Below are 21,795 nucleotides of genomic sequence, written 5' to 3'. Positions count from 1 at the left end.
AAATTTTTTTCATACTTTTGGGCATCTTGCACGGATTAATTTTATTTCCATTATTTCTTATGGGGAAAATTCATTCGCATAACGATTATTTCGCATAACGATGAGCCCTCTTGCACGGATTAAAATCGTTAACCGGGGGTCCACTGTATACGTTTTTTCAACATCTGAAAGTACGTAAAAAAAATGTTGATCTTTTTTGTTTTACATTTGAAAACGTGTAAAAAAAACTTATCTACATTTTTTTTTTGTTACATATGAAAATGTTAAAAAAAAAAAGTAGATCTACTTTTGTAGCAATACGAATTTGAACGTCGATTTGTTTGGACCGTTTAAGGGTTAAACATCCCACTTTGACAGTTTTCTTCTTTTTCTTTTTTAGTAGACCATACGGGCGAAAAGGGGTTACTAGCCCATTGCTTCCGGCATTTTAGTTGACTTTTACAACACCTGGGTTACAGAGGAAAGATTCTTATTCCACTTCTCCATGGATGTGAAAGGAAAAGTAATAAGAACAAGAACAATTAAGATAAAATCAAAGAAAATTCAGATGAATTTGTATACATAAACATGTACAGTGTACATGCATGTGTACTCTGACCTAAGTGTAAGTAGAAGTAGCAAGACATACCTGAAATCTTTCATGTTAGAGACAGAAGAAAGACACCAGCAATCCTTCTTTCTTTCAACACACCGGCCATATCCCACTGAGGCGGGGTGGCCCAAAAGGAAAAACGAAAGTTTCTCCTTTTACATTTAGTAATATATACAGGAAAAGAGGTTACTAGCCCCTTGCTCCCGGCATTTTAGTCGCCTCTTACAACACGCATGGCTTATGGAGGAAGAATTGTTCCACTTCCCCATGGAGATAGGAAATAAACAAGAATAAGAACTAGAAAGAAAATAGAAGAAAACCCAGAGGGGTGTGTATATGTGCTTGTACATTTATGTAGTGTGACCTAAGTGTAAGTATAATTAGCAAGACATACCTGAAATCTTGCATGCTCATGAGACAGAAAAAGGACACCAGCAATCCTACCATCATGTAAAACAAATACTATAGGCTTCCATTTTACTCACTTGGCAGTATGGTAGTACTTCCCTGGGCGGTTGCTGTCTACCAACCTCCTCCTATAAAAAGAATTTTGGAGGTTGCTTTTATAACCTGACCACTACGCCTTTTGGTTTTTTTCTTTCTTTTCTCGGTGGGAAACGGCCGATGTATTGAAAAAATTGTCTACTGTCTGGTTAGTAATGTAACCAAGCAGATACACTCGCTTCTTCTCTTCTGGAGTATGGTGGTTTCAGCCTCGGGCAAAAAAAAAAAACTCCATGGGAAAGTGGAGAAGAATCTGTCTTCTGTAAGCCATGCACATTGTAGGAGGTGACTAAAATGCTGGGAATAAGGGGCTAGTAACCCCCCTCTCCCATATAAATTATTAAATGTAAAAGAAGAAATTGAGAGACATGCAGCATCCATCCAGTTGCTTTATCTATACAAATTCTAAGACATAATTTGAAGACAGAACTATATACAGAAGAAGAGGTAATCAGTCCCTCAGCCTTGGAGTTGGTGTGAAGGGCATATACTAACATCAGGTGGAAGGGGGACTTGCAGCTATTTGGGTATGACCTACTTCCACTGGGGAATCCCGCCTACCAGTGACTATGCCCTCATCTGCTGCACGTCCCCTTTCCGCCTGACGTTAGTATATAAGCACCAGCCTCTTTGCCTCTGCTCCAGGACCTCCACGACTATGGTGCCCTTCACACCAACTCCAAGGCTGAGGGACTGGTTACCTCATCTGTATATAGTTCTACTGTCTTCAAATTTTGTCCTAGAATTCATATCGATGAAGCCACTGAATGGCAAAACGTCTACAATAAAGGTACCCAGATGTTGCATGTCTTATTTTCATTTTGTCGGTATTGTATAAAATTCTTGTACAAAAAGAAGAAACTTGCTTTTCTTTGTGGTCACCCTGCCTTGTTGGAAGACTGCTGGAATTACCTCTTGTAGGCTCTGAGCTACTTTCATGAAGTCAAAGAATTTTACCAGATTTCCCTACCATTACTACGTTATCGTGTCTGGAGGCCTCTTAATAATTTCGTCCCAATATTTTTTATGGTGATCTTGAAGGCAGAAGTATGTTGTGGCCACAAAAAACATCAAAACCTTGGGTAGCTTTAAAAGTAGGTTGGACAGATATACAGTGGACCTCCGAATTTCGTGATTAATTCGCTCCAGTCTGCTAAAAGTCAAAATTCATGAATTTTGAAACCATTTTCCTCATAAGAAGTAATGTAAATCCAATTACTCCATTCCAGACACCCAAAAGTATTAATAAAAATTATTTTTTTATAGATGAAATATAGATTTACATACTGAAAAGAATGAGAAATAAAGTATAAAACATTAACATCACACTTACCTTTATTGATTCTTGTTGATATATGGAAGACAGGAGGAGGGGAGAGGATGGAGAAGTTACATTATTGTTTGGAAGGGGAATCCCTTTCCGTAAAGACTTTAGGTACTAGGCCCTTATCCAGGGCTACTTCCCTTTGTGTTTTAATGCCACTAGGACCAGCTTGTCACTGGACCCGTCACAAAAAAACTGTTCAGAGAGCTCTTGCAGCTCGACCTCTACCCCAATCACTACCACCCTCTACCACCATCACAACTGCTACCACCATCACAACTGCTACCACCCTCTACCACCACCACAACTGCTACCACCCTCTACCACCACCACAACTGCTACCACTCTCTACCACCACCACAACTGCTACCACCCTCTACCACCACCACAACTGCTACCACCCTCTACCACCACCACAACTGCTCCCACCCTCTACCACCACCACAACTGCTACCACCCTCTACCACCACCACAACTGCTACCACCCTCTACCACCACCACAACTGCTACCACCCTCTACCACCACCACAACTGCTACCACCCTCTACCACCACCACAACTGCTACCACCCTCTACCACCACCACAACTGCTACCACCCTCTACCACCACCACAACTGCTACCACCCTCTACCACCATCACAACTGCTACCATCATCATACCTGCTACCACCCTCTACTGCCATCACACCTGCTGCTACCACCACCATCAATGGCTACCACCCTCTACCACCACAACTGCTACTATCACAACCACTACCACCCTTTACCACTATCACTACCACCACCACTCGTATTTTTCTACTAACTTTCTTTAATTCTATCATGTTTCTCACCTGTACCAAAGGACTGGCACTAGCTTTCTTTGGGCCCATGGTGGCTTATTTAGCAGTTGCAAACACACAAAAATAGTGGATTATTATGAAATATATGAATGCGTGGGGGTGATGGCCACTCGTCCAGAAACAATGCCACACTGACTCTGAATGGTATGTGGGAGCCTTTGTGTGCGCGCGGTCGTTTGGATGCTTTCAGTACAAGAGCCATTTTTTAGGCAAATCACGAAACTTGAGGGTACATTTTGACAAAGTTGCCATTACTCGAAATTCACGAAACTTGACTCGTGAAATTCGGGGGTCCACTGTACAAGTAAGGTTGGATTGGAGGTGGACCTTTTTATCCTGCGCAGGTCACTAAGCATACTGCAGTGTTCTTTCATTCTTATTTTACATACTGTTGTTATTTTGAGAGAATTTTTGGCGTAGTATACACTCATAAGATGGGAGTATAACTCTGGGAATGTTTAAAAAAAAAAAAAGCGACTTACGGCTGGTAATATACGGTACTTTTACACATTTGCTATAAATTCATTAATAGTTTGTTTGTTTCCACTGGCAGTCCTTTACTCCTCTGGCAGCTTCAGCTGGCTATGAATATTGGACTGCTGTTGATTTCAGGTGTGGTATATTTTTGATTGATCTGAGCTGTGGCTAAATTGCACACACTCGTCAGTTTAAAATAAACTTGAAATCTATACACTTGGAGTACTGTACTTGCTTGGTACTGCTCTGTGTGCGGTGGGTCTCTTCCTCCAAGCCTTTGCTTGTGACAGAGGCCCTCACACTTTTCTATCAACAGGCACAAGTCAAAGAAGAAGGCATTCACAAATGCCTCGCAGAAGTGGCAGGATGAGGTTGGCAAAAAAGTGATCGAGAGAGACCTTGCCAAGATGAAGAAGTATTGCTGCTGTATACGTGTTATTGCGCACACTCAGGTCAGTAGCTTGTCCATGTTATAATAAGAATCTTTCCTCCATAAGCCATGTGTTGTAAACGTCAACTAAAATGCCGGGAACAGTGGGCTAGTAACCCCTTTTCCCGTGTAGCTTAGTAACAAGAAAAAAGAAAATCGTCAGTGGGATGTTTGAATGTGCATGGATGTTGTGCGGATAATAAGAGACAATTGTGGATGTCATGAATGAGAAGAAGCTGGATGTCGTGGCTTTAAGTGAAACAAAGCTGAAGGGGGTGGGAGAATTTCAGTCGGGAGAAATAAATGAGATTAGGTCAGGGGTTTCAAATAGAGTAAGAGCTAAAGGAGTGGTGGCAATAATGTTGAAGGATAAGTTATGGCAGGAAAAGAGGGAATGTAAATGTATAAATGCAAGGATTATGTGGTGTAAAATAAGAGTTGGATGTGAGAAATGGGTTATTTACCTGGAGTTTACCTGGAGAGAGTTTCGGGGGTCAACGCCCCCGCGGCCCGGTCTGTGACCAGGCCTCCTGGTGGATCAGCGCCTGATCAACCAGGCTGTTGCTGCTGGCTGCACGCAAACCAACGTACGAGCCACAGCCCGGCTGATCAGGAACTGCCTTTAGGTGCTTGTCCAGTGCCAGCTTGAAGACTGCCAGGGGTCTGTTGGTAATCCCCCTTATGTGTGCTGGGAGGCAGTTGAACAGTCTCGGTCCCCTGACACTTATTGTATGGTCTCTTAACGTGCTAGTGACACCCCTGCTTTTCATTGGGGGGATGGTGCATCGTCTGCCAAGTCTTTTGCTTTCGTAGTGAGTGATTTTCGTGTGCAAGTTCGGTACTAGTCCCTCTAGGATTTTCCAGGTGTATATAATCATGTATCTCTCCCTCCTGCGTTCCAGGGAATACAGGTTTAGAAACCTCAAGCGCTCCCAGTAATTGAGGTGTTTTATCTCCATTATGCGCGCCGTGAAAGTTCTCTGTACATTTTCTAGGTCGGCAATTTCACCTGCCTTGAAAGGTGCTGTTAGAGTGCAGCAATATTCCAGCCTAGATAGAACAAGTGACCTGAAGAGTGTCATCATGGGCTTGGCCTCCCTAGTTTTGAAGGTTCTCATTATCCATCCTGTCATTTTTCTAGCAGATGCGATTGATACAATGTTATGGTCCTTGAAGGTGAGATCCTCCGACATAATCACTCCCAGGTCTTTGACGTTGGTGTTTCGCTCTATTTTGTGGCCAGAATTTGTTTTGTACTCTGATGAAGATTTAATTTCCTCATGTTTACCATATCTGAGTAATTGAAATTTCTCATCGTTGAACTTCATATTGTTTTCTGCAGCCCACTGAAAGATTTGGTTGATGTCCGCCTGGAGCCTTGCAGTGTCTGCAATGGAAGACACTGTCATGCAGATTCGGGTGTCATCTGCAAAGGAAGACACGGTGCTGTGGCTGACATCCTTGTCTATGTCAGATATGAGGATGAGGAACAAGATGGGAGCTAGTACTGTGCCTTGTGGAACAGAGCTTTTCACCGTAGCTGCCTCGGACTTTACTCTGTTGACGACTACTCTCTGTGTTCTGTTAGTGAGGAAATTATAGATCCATCGACCAACTTTTCCTGTTATTCCTTTAGCGCGCATTTTGTGCGCTATTACGCCATGGTCACACTTGTCGAAGGCTTTTGCAAAGTCTGTATATATTACATCTGCATTCTTTTTGTCTTCTAGTGCATTTAGGACCTTGTCGTAGTGATCCAGTAGTTGAGACAGACAGGAGCGACCTGTTCTAAACCCATGTTGCCCTGGGTTGTGTAACTGATGGGTTTCTAGATGGGTGGTGATCTTGCTTCTTAGGACCCTTTCAAAGATTTTTATGATATGGGATGTTAGTGCTATTGGTCTGTAGTTCTTTGCTGTTGCTTTACTGCCCCCTTTGTGGAGTGGGGCTATGTCTGTTGTTTTTAGTAACTGAGGGACGACCCCCGTGTCCATGCTCCCTCTCCATAGGATGGAAAAGGCTCGTGATAGGGGCTTCTTGCAGTTCTTGATGAACACAGAGTTCCATGAGTCTGGCCCTGGGGCAGAGTGCATGGGCATGTCATTTATCGCCTGTTCGAAGTCATTTGGCGTCAGGATAACATCGGATAGGCTTGTGTTAATCAAATTTTGTGGCTCTCTTCATAAAAAATTCATTTTGATCTTCGACTCTCAGTCTGGTTAGCGGCTTGCTAAAAACTGAGTCATATTGGGACTTGAGTAGCTCACTCATTTCCTTGCTGTCATCTGTGTAGGACCCATCTTGTTTAAGTAGGGGCCCAATACTGGACGTTGTTCTCGATTTTGATTTGGCATAGGAGAAGAAATACTTTGGGTTTCTTTCGATTTCATTTATGGCTTTTAGTTCTTCCCGCGATTCCTGACTCCTAAAGGATTCTTTTAGCTTAAGTTCGATGCTTATGCACCTGGAGAAGAGAAGTGTAGAGGGGGGGGGGGGAGAGATTTTGGGAAATGTTGAGTAAGTGCATGGGGAATTTTGAACCAAGGGAGGGAGTACTTGTGGTTGGGGATCTCAATGCTAAAGTGGGTAAAAATATTGTGGAGGTAGTAGTAGGTAATTTTGGGGTGCCAGGGGTAAATGAAAATGGGGAGCCTTTGAGCTGTGTAGAAAGAGGTATGGTAATAAGTAATACATATTTTATGAAAAATGATAAATAAGTATACAAGGTATGATATAGCATGTAATGAAAGTAGTTTTTGATTATGTATTGGTGGATAAAAGGTTGATGGGTAGGCTTCAGGATGTGCATGTTTATAGAGGGGCAATGGATATATCGGATCATTATTTAGTTGTAGCTACAGTTAGAGTAAGAGGTGAAAGTGTGTAAACTAAGGGAGGAGGAAGTTAGGGTGAGATGTAAACAACTATTAGCAAAAAGGTAGGATAATGCAAATATGAGTAGTGGAGGGCAGGGATGAAGAGGGTTGGGATAGTTTTAAGAATGCATTATTAGAATGCGGGGCAGAAGTTTGTGGCTATAGGAGGGTGGGTACGGGAGGAAAGAGGAGTGATTGGTGGAATGAAGTAAAGGGTGTGATAGAAAAAGGTAGCTTATGAGAGGTTTTTTCAAAGCAGAATGTTGTAAGAAGAGCAGAGTGTATAGAGAGTAAAAGAAAGGTGAAGAGTGGTGAGAGAGTGCAAAAGGAGAGCAGATGATAGTGGGAGAGACACTTGTCAAGAAATTTTGCTGAAAATAAGAAAAAATTTTGGAGTGAGATAAATTAAGAAAGCCTAGGGAACGAATGGATTTCAGTTAAAAACAGTAGGGGAGTTAGTAGATGGGGAGCTGGAGGTATTGGGTAAAATGGCAGGAATATTTTGAGGGACTTTTAAATGTCCATGAAGAAAGGGAGGTGGCAATTTCGTGCACTGGTCAAGGGTTACGGTAAAGCAGCTGGAACTGAGGGATCATGACAGAAATGTTAAAAGCAGGGGGGGATAGTGTTGGAGTGGTTGGTATTTTTGTATATAAAGGGAAGGGGGACAAAAGAGATCGTAAAAATTATAGGGGAATAAGTGTACTGAGTATACCAGGTAAAGTGTACTGTAGAATTATTATTGAAAGAATTCGAGCTGAGACAGACAGTAGGTTTGCAGATGAGCAAGGAGGCTTTAGAGTGGGTAGGGGATATGTAGATCAAGTGTTTACATTGAAACATATATGTGAACAGTATTTAGATAAAGGTAAGGAAGTTTTCATTGCATTTATGGATTTAGAAAATGCATATGATAGTGGATAGGGGAACAGTGTGGCAGATGTTGCAAGTGTATGAAATAGGTAGTAAGTTACTAAATGCTGTAGAGTTTTTAGGATAGTGAGGCTCAGGTTAGGGTATGTAGGAGAGAGGGAGACTACTTCCCGGTAAAAGTAGGTCTTAGACGGATGTGTAATGTCACCATGGTTGTTTAATATATTTATAGATGGGGTTGTAAAAGAAGTTAATGCTAGGGTGTTCGGGAGAGGGGTGGGATTAAATTATGGGGAATCAACTACAAAATGGGAGTTGACAGCTACTTTTTCCTGATGATATTGTGCTTATCGGAGATTCTAAAGAAAAGTTGCGAAGGTTAGTGGGTGAGTTTGGGAGGGTGTAAAGGTAGAAAGTTGAAAGTGAACCTAGATAAGAGTAAAGTGATGAGGGTATCAAACAATTTAGATAAAGAAAAATTGGATATCACATTGAAGAGAGGGAGTATGGAAGAAGTGAACATTTTCAGATATTTGGCAGTTGACTTGTCAGCAGATGGGTTTATGAAGGATAAGGTTAACCATAGAATTGATAAAGGAAAAAGCGAGTGGTGCATTGAGGTAACTGTGGAGACAAAAAAAACGTTATCTGTGGAGGCAAGGATGGGAATGTATGAAAGTATAGTGGTACCAACACTTAGGTGGGTGTGAAGCTTGGGTTGTAAATGCTGCAGTGAGGAGATGGCTGGAGGCAATGTGTGATGTAAATATTATGCAGAGAATTCGGAGTGTGGAAATTAGGAGGTGTTGAGTTACTAAAAGTATTACTCAGGGCTGAAGAGTTGAGGTGGTTTGGTCATTTAGAGAGAATGAATTAGTTGAATGACTTGGAGTGTATAAATCCGTAGGGAAAGGAAGGACAAGTAGGGGTCATCCTTGGAAAGGTTGGAGGGAGGGGGTAAATGAGGTTTTGTGGGTGAGGGGCTTGGACTTCCAGCAAGTGTGTGTGAGCATGTTAGACAGGAGTTGATGGAGACGAATGGTTTTTGGGACTTGACGAGCTATTGAAAGTGTGAGCAGGGTAATATTTAGTGAAGGGATTTAGGGAAGCCAGTTAACCAGTATTGAGTCCTGGACTCACGAAATCGTAATGACACGATTGCAAACAAACCATACCCCGGCCAGGATTGAACCCGTGGTCAGAGAGTCTCAAAACTCCAGCCCGTCGCGTTAGCCACTAGACCAGCTAGCCACAATAAGATTTGTCCAACTAGGTATATTTCTACACCATAGGAAGGTTAGCACAGGCACCACTGTGACCACAAATGCAAGTTTTTACAGACGAATCTCCAGCTAGCGTGGCCGTGACGAACTCTAGCTCAAGTCCCTTCACTGCTGTCAACATGACTCACGAAATCGTAATGACACGATTGCAAACAAACCATACCCCGGCCGGGATTGAACCCGCAGTCAGAGAGTCTCAAAACTCCAGCCCGTCGCGTTAGCCACAGGCTAACGATTTTGTGAGTCATGTTGACGGCAGTGAAGGGACTTGAGCTGGAGTTCGTCACGGCCACGCTAGCTGGAGATTCGTCTGTAAAAACTTGCATTTGTGGTCACAGTGGTGCCTGTGCTAACCTTCCTATGGTGTAGAAATATACCTAGTTGGACGAATCTTATTGTGGCTAGCTGGTCTAGTGGCTAACGCGACGGGCTGGAGTTTTGAGACTGACCGCGGGTTCAATCCCGGCCGGGGTATGGTTTGAATCCTGGAAATGGGAAGTACAGTGCCTGCACTTTAAAGGAGGGGTTTGGGAGGAGAGAGAGATGCATGATAATATATACCTGGAAAATACTCGAGGGCCTGGTCCCAAATCTGCACATTGCCATAACGTACTGGAGTGAGAGATATGGGAGGAAGTGTAAAATAAGCCCAGTGAGGAGCAAGGGTGCAGTGAGGACAATAAGGGAACACTATCAATATCCAGGGTCTCAGACCATTCAACATCTTACCATAAGATATCAGAAACATGGCTGGAACAAGTGTAGAAGTCTTCAAGAGGAAACTGGACAGGTATCTTCACCAGGTGCCATATCTACCAGGCTGTGATGGATATGTGGGGCAGCAGGCCTCTAGCAGCAACAGCCTGGTTGACCAGGCAAGCACCAGACGAGCCTGGCCCATGGCCGGGCTCAGAGTAGATAAACTCTCGAAACTCTTCAAAGGTATAAGTTTGGAGGGACTTCTAAACTGTCGTATCTGAGCACCTCTGCAAAGACGGTATGAGTGAGGTGAAAGTGTTGAATAATGATGAAAGTATTTTCTTTCTTGGGTCTCCGTGCCTTGGTGGGAAACGGCTGACTTGTTGAAAAAAAAAAATGTACAGTGGAACCTCAAATATCAAACTTAATGCCACTAGGACCAGCTTGAGTCACTGGACCCCTGTCTCACAAAATAACTATCCACAGTTCTCTGTTTCTGGTGCCTCTAAGATTTCCCTCAAATGGGACATTGTTCTGTTACTGAACTTGTTGCAAAGATGGCTTGTTTCAGGTTGGTCAGGGTGCTACTTCTCCACAAACATTTGGACATCATTCCACTTCTGTATTATTTCCTTCACATCTATGGCATTTCTCACTTTCTTTATCACAGGGGTACCACTAGCAAGTTTCTTTGGGCCCATTGTAGCTTATTTCAGTCCCACAAGCACTAAACAAAGTGAAATAATCGTAAAATGTTTGAATGAGAGTGCTGGCTAGTGTTCACTCAAGCATCAACAAAACCAGACTGGCTCTCAGCGCCTGCATGGGGACGCGGACAGAGCAGGCTGCCGGACAGGTCCGGTACCCAGCGGTTTGAAAATAGGGGGCAAGTTCGATAATAGGGACAAAGTTGGTTCGAAAAAAGCGTTCTATTTTCGAAGAGTTCCATAAGTGATACGTTCGAAATTTGAGGTTCCACTGTACATGGTATACAGGCCTAGCTGATATCAATGACATACTACTATATAGAAAGCCCCTTGTTATACTGAGCATTTCAGGCAAATTAGGTCAGTGTTCCAGGATGTGACCCACACCAGTCAACTAACATCCAGGTACCCATTTACTGATGGGTGAACATAGACAACAGGTGTAGAGAAACATGCCCAAGGTTTCTACCCTGGCTGTGTGAAGCGAGAGCTTTAGCTACCAGATAGCACTTTCCTGGTCCCTTAAGAAACTCACTATATTTTCTTTCCTTTCAGATAAAAATCCTCAAAAAGAGGCAAAAGAAGGCCCATATCATGGAGATCCAACTTAATGGAGGAACAATTGCAGATAAAGTTGACTGGGCTGTATCTCACTTCGAGAAGCAAGTACCTGTTTCAAATGTTTTTGCCCAGGATGAGATGGTTGATATCATTGGTGTGACAAAGGGCAAAGGTGTTAAGGGTAAGTGCCATCGTTGAGTTAAAACTTAAGTATCCCATGCCAGTCTCTTCAGATTTACTAAGTTTTTAAGTAGGTTCAAGGGGGTTGATGCAGGTGAAGGGTTGTGTTGAGTTAATTGGATGTGCCATCTTTGCATTGATTCATATTCCATCAGTGGTTTTAGTACTTTCCCACAAATACAATTTGCGTGAGAACTGTGACTAAGGTTACGTATTACAGCTCTAAGCGGTCAGTAGGTTCTGAATAATCTGTAGCTTGTATAATTTGTTGTGTATGAATTGGAATACTTTATTGTAGTAAATAACAGGTTATTGTTGATATATTCTTTTAAGGAACAGTTGTATTGAAGTAAAGCCTAATTACATTCTTTCCCCCAAGGTATGTGATGTAACATGTATAATGCAGTACCTGCCTTTTTTTTTTTTTTTAATGCAAGGGTTGGTTTTTCCTCTACATAGACCTCGTATGTAGTTGTAAAAGTTTAGTTGTAATCCTTTAAAATGATAGGGCAGAATTTTCAAATGTGGTTTTAAATGTTTTAGACATCAAATACTGATCAGATTGGTGCAAGATCTGCAAAAGCCATCTCTGTATCTCTCAAGCCTAGCCTCCTTTACCTCAATGTAATAATAGTAGAGTTAGGTGTAACTTCTTGCCATTTAATATCAACACCTAAGATTTGATACTAATTATAGGGGGTATTAAGATTCTCGTGGAAACTAATATCTTAATTTCATAGATAAGAAAATGGCAGTGGTGCCCAAAACCAATTAGCACCTTCCACTAAATTACACAAGCTTTGAAAGATTAAAGCCAGTGAGAATGGGTATTCTGTAGTTACTGTACCAGTACCCCAAAATACACTAGTACTTTCAATTTGAAGCTCCTTGGTTTCATTGTCACGTTATCAGCATTGAAGACTTGAAGCTGATTGGCTAAAACATTGCAAATTATTCCATGAAAACTAGTATTCTTTAATAATAATGGCAGATTGGCACCTACCTATTTCAAAATAGATTCGAACATTTCTCGAACATACACAAGGTTATAAATTGTTTTCAAATTATAGATGAAAATCTTGAAAGGGTTTTTATCAACCACTTCAAGGAACCCCCCTCTGGGAATGTATAATTTATTGGTATCCCTGAATGGTGGGTACCTTTAGGAGGTCTGCCTGAATTCCTCCCCCTTCCCTCCTCTAGCTTTTAGATTTTATTTTACTCTCAGCTCAAACACCTCAGCCAATCAGCTTCAAATTTTCAAACTTCTGTATGGTTAGGAGCAAATCCTTGAACAATTAGCATGTTTACCTTTCATTCACTATCAGTTTCCCTGAATCCCTTTATAAATGTTACCTTGCTTGCAGTGACAGCTGAAGTTTCCAAAATCTATTTGCCTCTACTTGCTCCTATCGAACATGCTCACACACATCTGCTTGATGTTTAAGCCCCTCGCATGCAAAACTTCCTTTGCCTCCTCCCCTCTAACCTTCCCTAGTGCAACCCATACCTCACCTTCCTTCCTACAGATTTATAGTACACCCTTCAAGTTGTCCTCTTGTTAAATCCTCTCTAAATGTCCAACCTCAACCTCTAAGGCCTTTGGATAAGACTTTCAGTGGAAATTAAAAAAAAGCACAATACCATGACTGGAACAATACACGAATAACCCACACGTGGGAGAACGAAACTTTTGATGACATTTCGTCTGATAAGTTAAGCCTTTGACTGTCGGTGTCGTATAAATACGTCTCACGAGCCAGTGTTTTTAACATATTAATACGCCAAAATTTTAGTGGGAGAAAGCTGGTAGGCCCACATGTGAGAGAATGGGTCTGTGTGGTTAGTGTGCAGTGTAAAAAATCCTGCAGCACAGTGCATAATGAGAAAAAACTTCGACTTTTTGGATTAAAATGCCGACTTTGGGGTGTATTTTCGTATAGTATTTATGGTTGTATTCTCGTTTTTCTTGGTCTCATTTGATAGAATGAAAGACATTACAGAAATAGAGATGATTTTGATTGGTTTCACGATGAAAAGTACCTTGAAATTAAGCTCAAAGTAGCAGAAATGTTCGATTTTGCCAATGTTCAAGAGTAAACAAATGGCGTCACCGTCCAATAAGTGTCCAACTAGCCATTCTGATACACAGTCACGAATGGGTTGACATTATTTATACAATTATAACAATAATGCAGTAGTCTTCATAACAGTAAACCTTTTTTTGTGTGAATAAAAATTCAAAATAGAAAGCAAGAGTAATATAAGAGGGGCCTGGAGACATGACTAATGAACAGAGAAAATGTTTAGTGCCAGGAATGTCTGTGTTGTTTATTCTGGACCCTATTTTGAAATTGGCATTCTAAAATTTTTAATTTGTATGAAATTTGCCAATTTCTGACGACTTTAATTGGGTAGTTGAAATTGGTAAATGGGTGGTTTCTTGTACTCAATTGATAGAACAAATGGAGTTCTAAAAAAATAGATGCGAGTTTGGTCGACTGAAACAATGTAATTGGCCGAAAATAGGGCTCAAAGTAGGCAAAATCGCCAATGCGTATACAGTGGTACCCTGAGTTTTGAACTTTCTTCGTTCCAGAAGGCTGTTCAAGTGCAGTTACTGAAATAATTTTTTCCCATAAGGAATAATGTAAATTAGATTAGTCCATTTCAGACCCCCAAAAATACACTTGCATAATTGGTCGGGTTGGGAGCAGTTTGAAACTCTGGGTTCCACTGTATATATCGCCGAGAGCGTAATTCCATTAGTTTTTCATCAGATTTCGTACTTTTGGTGTCATTGTCATAGGGAAAAGATTCTCTATCATTTCATAAGAATTTTTTTTTTCGCAAATATTATGCAACAGAGAAACTTCAGGATTTGGGGGTCTCGACAGTCAAAGGGTTAAAGGTTTAAGTCGGACCAAAATGTCATAAGTTTCATTCTTTTGTGTGCGGGTTGTCTGTACTTTTTGTAACCCCCCCCCCCCCCCCACCACCCACTAATTTTCAAGCTATGAATTCTCTGCTTATTTACACCACACATTGCCCTCAGACACTACCTTTGGCTACTGCCGTGCTGCAACATTCGTTATTTTCGTACACTCCCCTTTTATGTCTCCATGGATAGTCTCCACAAATGCCTCGGTACACCACCCACCTTGCCCCCCAACCCCACCCCCCATCACCATCAATTTGTATATTGTGTGTACAGCCTTTCTTCAACGACGGAATTCTGTTCCTAAGGCCACGTCGATAAACGAATTTGTTGCTAGTGAGGAGCATACTATAATGGTAGGTTTGTGTAAACCATCTTTGATATTGTTTTAATGTTACCTTTGCACCATTTATAACATTTCTGGTATATTTTTAAATGTTTATACAGTAGTATATTGTATTTTTTTATTATCACACTGGCCGATTCCCACCAAGGCAGGGTGGCCCGAAAAAGAAAAACTTTCACCATCATTCACTCCATCACTGTCTTGCCAGAAGGGTGCTTTACACTACAGTTTTTAAACTGCAACATTAACACCCCTCCTTCAGAGTGCAGGCACTGTACTTCCCATCTCCAGGACTCAAGTCCGGCCTGCCGGTTTCCCTGAACCCCTTCATAAATGTTACTTTGCTCACACTCCAACAGCACGTCAAGTATTAAAAACCATTTGTCTCCATTCACTCCTATCAAACACGCTCATGCATACCTGCTGGAAGTCCAAGCCCCTCGCACACAAAACCTCCTTTACCCCCTCTCTCCAACCTTTCCTAGGCCGACCCCTACCCCGCCTTCCTTCCACTACAGACTGATACACTCTTGAAGTCATTCTGTTTCGCTCCATTCTCTCTACATATCCAAACCACCTCAACAACCCTTCCTCAGCCCTGTGGACAACAGTTTTGGTAATCCCGCACCTCCTCCTAACTTCCAAACTACGAATTCTCTGCATTATATTCACACCACACATTGCCCTCAGACATGACATCTCCACTGCCTCCAGCCTTCTCCTCGCTGCAACATTCATCACCCATGCTTCACACCCATATAAGAGCGTTGGTAAAACTATACTCTCATACATTCCCCTCTTTGCCTCCAAGGACAAAGTTCTTTGTCTCCACAGACTCCTAAGTGCACCACTCACTCTTTTTCCCTCATCAATTCTATGATTCACCTCATCTTTCATAGACCCATCCGCTGACACGTCCACTCCCAAATATCTGAATACATTCACCTCCTCCATACTCTCTCCCTCCAATCTGATATTCAATCTTTCATCACCTAATCTTTTTGTTATCCTCATAACCTTACTCTTTCCTGTATTCACCTTTAATTTTCTTCTTTTGCACACCCTACCAAATTCATCCACCAATCTCTGCAACTTCTCTTCAGAATCTCCCAAGAGCACAGTGTCATCAGCAAAGAGCAGCTGTGACAACTCCCACTTTGTGTGTGATTCTTTATCTTTTACCTCCACGCCTCTTGCCAAGACCCTCGCATTTACTTCTCTTACAACCCCATCTATAAATATATTAAACAACCACGGTGACATCACACATCCTTGTCTAAGGCCTACTTTTACTGGGAAATAATTTCCCTCTTTCCTACATACTCTAACTTGAGCCTCACTATCCTCGTAAAAACTCTTCACTGCTTTCAGTAACCTACCTCCTACACCATACACTTGCAACATCTGCCACATTGCCCCCCTATCCACCCTGTCATACGCCTTTTCCAAATCCATAAATGCCACAAAGACCTCTTTAGCCTTATCTAAATACTGTTCACTTATATGTTTCACTGTAAACACCTGGTCCACACACCCCCTACCTTTCCTAAAGCCTCCTTGTTCATCTGCTATCCTATTCTCCATCTTACTCTTAATTCTTTCAATAATAACTCTACCATACACTTTACCAGGTATACTCAGCAGACTTATCCCCCTATAATTTTTGCACTCTCTTTTATCCCCTTCGCCTTTATACAAAGGAACTATGCATGCTCTCTGCCAATCCCTAGGTACCTTACCCTCTTCTATACATTTATTAAATAATTGCACCAACCACTCCAAAACTATATCCCCACCTGCTTTTAACATTTCTATCTTTATCCCATCAATCCCGGCTGCCTTACCCCCTTTCATTTTACCTACTGCCTCACGAACTTCCCCCACACTCACAACTGGCTCTTCCTCACTCCTACAAGATGTTATTCCTTCTTGCCCTATACACGAAATCACAGCTTCCCTATCTTCATCAACATTTAACAATTCCTCAAAATATTGTAGTATATTGTATATCGTAATAAACAGAATAGAGGAAATCGGCTCTAATATATATCATTTAGGTATGCAATAATCAAGAGCTATGTGGCAGATGCATGTAAGAAATAGGATGTAGGTTATTAACAGCAGTTAAGTTATAAATTATCTAATTGAAGCACAGCTAAAGTGTGATAGTGAAATGCAAAACTTTTGATAATCAAATTAGAAAAAAAATTAGCACTGCAACTGTGTGTTTATACTGTACATCTATTTAGACAATGTTGTATGTGATATGCCCTATGCCTGATATTTCCTGCTTTTAATTTTGTCTCTGGTTTTGTGTTGTTGGGCACTTCAGACCAAAGAATAAAAACATTCAAGTTGCTGAGACAGCAGAGGGGAAGGAAAGATAAAATTTAAAATTGTCAACTATTTTTCTGGCTAGAAAGTACAGTGGAACCTTGGTTTTCATTTTTAATTCGTTCCAGAGTCTGATGAAAACCAAATTCAACAAAAACTAAAGCAATATTTCCCATAATAATGTAAATCCAATTAATCCGTTCCAGACACTCAAATATATTAACCAAAAGTACATTTTATAGATAATATAGTTTTACATACAGAAAACAATGAAAAATAAATATAAAGCACTAATTTTAATGGATAAATGAACATTTAAATCAGTTTTACCTTTATTGAAGACTTATTGGAATATTCTTTGCGAGATCCGCATGTAACTGCCTTTCCTTTTCGCAAATTATCGCCTCCACAACTCTATCTCCCGCTAACTGTTTTTTGTTGATCCGCACCATCATCATCTCAACATCTTCAATTGTTTGCCATCACTCCCACCCTCTACCTTTGGAGAGGGTGGTAGTGATATTTCTCCACAAAATTTTGCAACACGTTAGTTCTTTTTGAATTCTATTGTGTTTCTCGCCTTCTTTATCAAAGGGCTGGCACTAGGAACTTTCTTTGGCCCCCATGGTGGCTTATTTAGCAGTGGCACTCGATAAGCACAAAAAACAATCGATTATTACGAAATGTTTTGTATGAATGTGCAGGGTAATTTTCGCTCGACAAGAAACCCATCCAAACTGACTCAGAATGTGTGCATGGGATGCTTTGTGTGGGCACGGGCACATGGACACGTTCCGTACGGCAGACAAAGCAAGGTGACGAATGATAACTGGGACAATATTTTGACAAAAAAAAGTTGTTGAAAACCAAATTCAACAAAACCAGGGCAAACGAAAACCAGGGTTCCACTTGGTGTGTGTGATGGTGAGAAACAATTCTGATGAAATATAAACATCTCGCACGATGCACCTCCGGTAACCCGAACACACAACCCAGACATCACCCTGCAGCATATGTTACACCTCCAGCTACCCTACCAACACTAGTTACACCTCCATGTACCCTGCTAACACCACATGTATTATCAGCACCCTTGAAAACCACCTGGTGCCCTCTCAACATAACACCACCAGCTGCCCTAACACCACATGTCACCACCAGCAACCTTGACACCATTATACCAGTTGCCCTGCCAAAATCACATAACCGTGTGTTCTGCCAGTAGTACATACAGCATCACTTTCCACCACCAGTTACCCTACCAACTCTACATGTCACTACCCACAGCTGGGATGCCACCACATACCTTTCCTGGTTGTTTGATATGCCGCTATGCCTTTCTCCATGTTTCAAGAAATATCACACCTTGAAACAGTTCCTGTTCAGTCTTGAAACACAATCAATCATTATTTGATTATTTATTTATTTTATCTTAATCTGCTTTGAAAAATTTCACTTTAAAACAAGAATTTTAAAAAGTTTGCCACAAAAGTCTCCACTTCAGTTATTTCGAGGAGGTAGGGGGTATTTATTTCCTAGTTAAATAGGACTTTACGGTGATGCATGATGTCACGATGGTGATAAGGTTCATGGATGGATTTAGGAGGGTAATATCTGTACAACCTTGCCCTAGACCTGGCCTGGTGGATCAAGGACTTATTAGCCAGACTCACTGCTTGCTTCATGCAGTCACTTGTACAGTCCATAGCATGGATGAATTAATAGTAAACATTGGGCATGCAGAGAATGGAAAGGGATAGGATGACAGAGGGTGTATAAATGTGGGGTAGCAGGGGTAGTCTTAGGAGGGGTTGGAGGAAGGGGGTAAGGGAGGCTTGAGCATCCAGCAGGCTTGTTTGTTAGATGAGGAGATAAGGTGAATGGAGACCATAGGGTTTTCTATATGATTTTGGAGTGAGAGGAAGGTTTAAAAATTATGAAGGAATTGCAGAAACTGGTTAGCTGTACCTTTCCTGCCTCCAGAGCCAGTCTGGTTAACTGATTTTTCTGAAACCCTTCATAAATCTTACCTTGCTCATACACCAGCAGCTTGTCCCCATTCACTAACATGTTCTCTCAAGTTTTCTGGGCATTCCAACCCCTAGCATTCAAAGTGATATTTATCCCCTCCCTCCCCCAACCATGCCTGGAATAACCCCATACTTCTGCTTTCTACCACAAGATATATTCACTTACCCTATTCATGTCCATCCTCCAAATGACCAAACTGCCTGGATGAGTACTCATCCCTTGGGTGTGAGCAAGGTAATATTTTGTGAAGAGATTCAGGGGAACCTGTTAACCGGAGTAGTCCTGGAGGTGAAAGGTACAATTCCTACGCTTTCAAGGAGTGGTTTGGGATGTTTTTTGTTTAGTGACATTTAAACTGTCTGTATCTGCATGCCTCTGCGAAAACAGTGATAGTGTGAATTGTGGTGGATTTTTTTCCGTCGACTTTGTGGGAAACTACCAGCGTGTAAAAGTTTCGTGTACTGGAATGGTGAAGTTCATGTATGTATATTCTTTGATGATTAGCTGCTCAGAGTTCATCTGCTGATACTCGGCTGCCTTCCTTCTGATGATGATGATGTGATTGAGACATTAAATATATAATATCTGTTCTAAAGATTTGACTTCCAACAGGAGTAACGTCTAGGTGGCATACAAAGAAGCTGCCACGGAAAACCCACAAAGGTCTTAGGAAAGTTGCCTGCATTGGAGCATGGCATCCAAGTAGAGTTCAATTCACAGTTGCACGTGCTGGCCAGAAAGGTTACCACCACCGCACTGAAATGAACAAAAAGATCTATCGCATTGGTCAAGGTATTCACACCAAGGATGGAAAGGCAAGTTCTGAGAGATGTTGAAATTGTAATCTTATTGGCTGCCGCCTCTTTCCTTTTTTAAAAATTTGATCGTAGAGTAGTTTGAGAATTTTGGCTGTTAAAGCTTGGTTTAGTAATTGCAGTTGTTTATCGAAAATAAGTGTCCCATATATACAGTATACAGTGGACCCCCAAGTTTCGTGATTAATCCGTCCCAGAGAGTCTGCCGAAAGTCAGAATTCACAAATGCTGAAACAATTTTTCCCGTAAGAAATAATGTAAATCCAATTAATCCGTTCTAAACACCCAAAAGTATTAACAATTTTTTTTTTTGTTACATTAATTATAGATTTACACACAGAAAAGAATGAGAAATCAAGTATAAAAGAAGAATAATATCACACTTTACCTTTATTGAAGACTCTTGTTAGTGTATGGAAGACAGGAGGAGGGGCGAGGATGGAGAAGTAACACTTGTTTGGAAGGGGAATTCCCTTACATGAAGACTTCAGGTACCAAGTCCTTATTTGGGGTTACTCCCCTTTGTTTTTTAATTCCACTAGGACCAGCTTGAGTCGCTGGACCCCTGTTGCTCAAGAAATTGTTCCAGACAGCTCTGTTTCTGGCATTTCTTTAAAATTTGCCTCAAATGGAACAAGACATTGTCATTGTACATGTTGCTGACACTGCTTGCAACAGTTTTGTCTGGGTGATGTTCCTCCATAAACGTTTGCACCTCGCTTCACTTTGAGCAAATGTCCCTAAGCTTTGAAAAAGGCACCTTCCATCTCTTCCTCCTCCTCCTCTCAAGCAGTTTCCTGAGCTGTGCTCTTGCTGTTGCAGATGAAGGTCTTGTAGCTCTTCAGTGGTTAGCTCTTGACTGTGGTCCTCCTCCAACTCTTCCACATCCTGGCCACTTGCATCCAACCCCATGGAATTCCCCAATGCCACAATAGATTGCACAACTGGCATAGGGTTGTCAGGGTCAGCCTCAAACCCTTCAAAATCTTTGTTGACACAATGTGGCCACAGTTTTCTCCAAGCAGAGTTCATTGTCCTGGAAGTCACTCCCTGCTAAGTCTTTTCTATAAGGCCTATGCAATGGAGGGTATTGAAGTGATCTTTCCAGAACTTAGGGTCAGTTGAGTGTCTTGAGGTCACATCAAAGCACCTTTGAAACATTGCTTTGGTGTACAGACTTTTGAAGTATGAAATGATCTGCTGGTCCATGGGCTGTATGAGAGGAGTGATATTAGGGGGCAAGAACTTCACTGTGATGAAACTAAACTACTCCACCATTTGGTCATCCAGGTCTGGAGGATGAGCAGGAGCATTGTCCATTACCAGGAGGCACTTGAGGGGCAATTTTTCTTCCAGGAGGTATTTCTTCACACTCGGGCCAAACACTTCATTAAACCAATCAAGGAAAATTTCCCTTGTGACCCATGCTTTGCTGTTAGCCTTCCACATCACATACAGTTTACTCTTGGTGACACTGTTTTTCTTGAACACTGGGATTTTCAGTGATTGACCAGTAAAGGCTTCACTTTGAAATCCCTACTAGCATTACCACAGAACATGAGAGTTAGCCTGTCCTTTATAAGCTTGTCCTGGAAGTGCCGTTTGCTTCTGCATGATGTAGGTCCTCTTGTCATTTTCTTTCAAAAGAAGCCTGTTTTGTCATAATTGAACACTTTGTTGGGGGATAAATCCTTCAGCCTCTACATAGTCCTTGAATTCCTTCACAAATTTTTCAGCTGCATGTTTGTCAGAACTGGCAGCCTCGCCATGCCTTTCCACACTGTGTATGCAACTACTCTTCTTAAATCTCTCAAATCAGCCTTTGCTGGCCTTAAATTCACTAACATCAGCACTCGTTGCAGGCATTTTCTTTGAGATCGGTATGCAACTGCCTTGCCTTTTCACAAATTATCCACTGCTTAACACTCTCCTGCTAATTGTTTTTCATTGATCCACACTTCCAACAAATTCTCAACATCTTC

The 21,795-nt window shown here is 41.6% G+C and overlaps 1 protein-coding gene across 1 annotated transcript in view; it reads left to right on the top strand.

The window, feature by feature from the left end:
* Nucleotides 1-21,795, top strand: part of RpL3 (ribosomal protein L3) — a 48,816-nt gene that overhangs the window by 25,934 nt on the left and 1,087 nt on the right. The window contains exons 4-6 of the mRNA XM_070080958.1: nucleotides 4,057-4,192; nucleotides 11,164-11,350; nucleotides 19,611-19,813. Of these exons, the coding sequence (XP_069937059.1) occupies nucleotides 4,057-4,192; nucleotides 11,164-11,350; nucleotides 19,611-19,813 (526 nt within the window). The remainder of the gene's footprint in view (nucleotides 1-4,056; nucleotides 4,193-11,163; nucleotides 11,351-19,610; nucleotides 19,814-21,795) is intronic.

Source organism: Cherax quadricarinatus, chromosome 6 (assembly GCF_038502225.1).
Source record: "Cherax quadricarinatus isolate ZL_2023a chromosome 6, ASM3850222v1, whole genome shotgun sequence".
In the NCBI taxonomy this organism is placed as follows: domain Eukaryota; kingdom Metazoa; phylum Arthropoda; class Malacostraca; order Decapoda; family Parastacidae; genus Cherax; species Cherax quadricarinatus.
The sequence above is the reverse complement of the archived record's forward strand: the minus strand, read 5'-3'. Positions and strand labels throughout refer to the sequence as shown.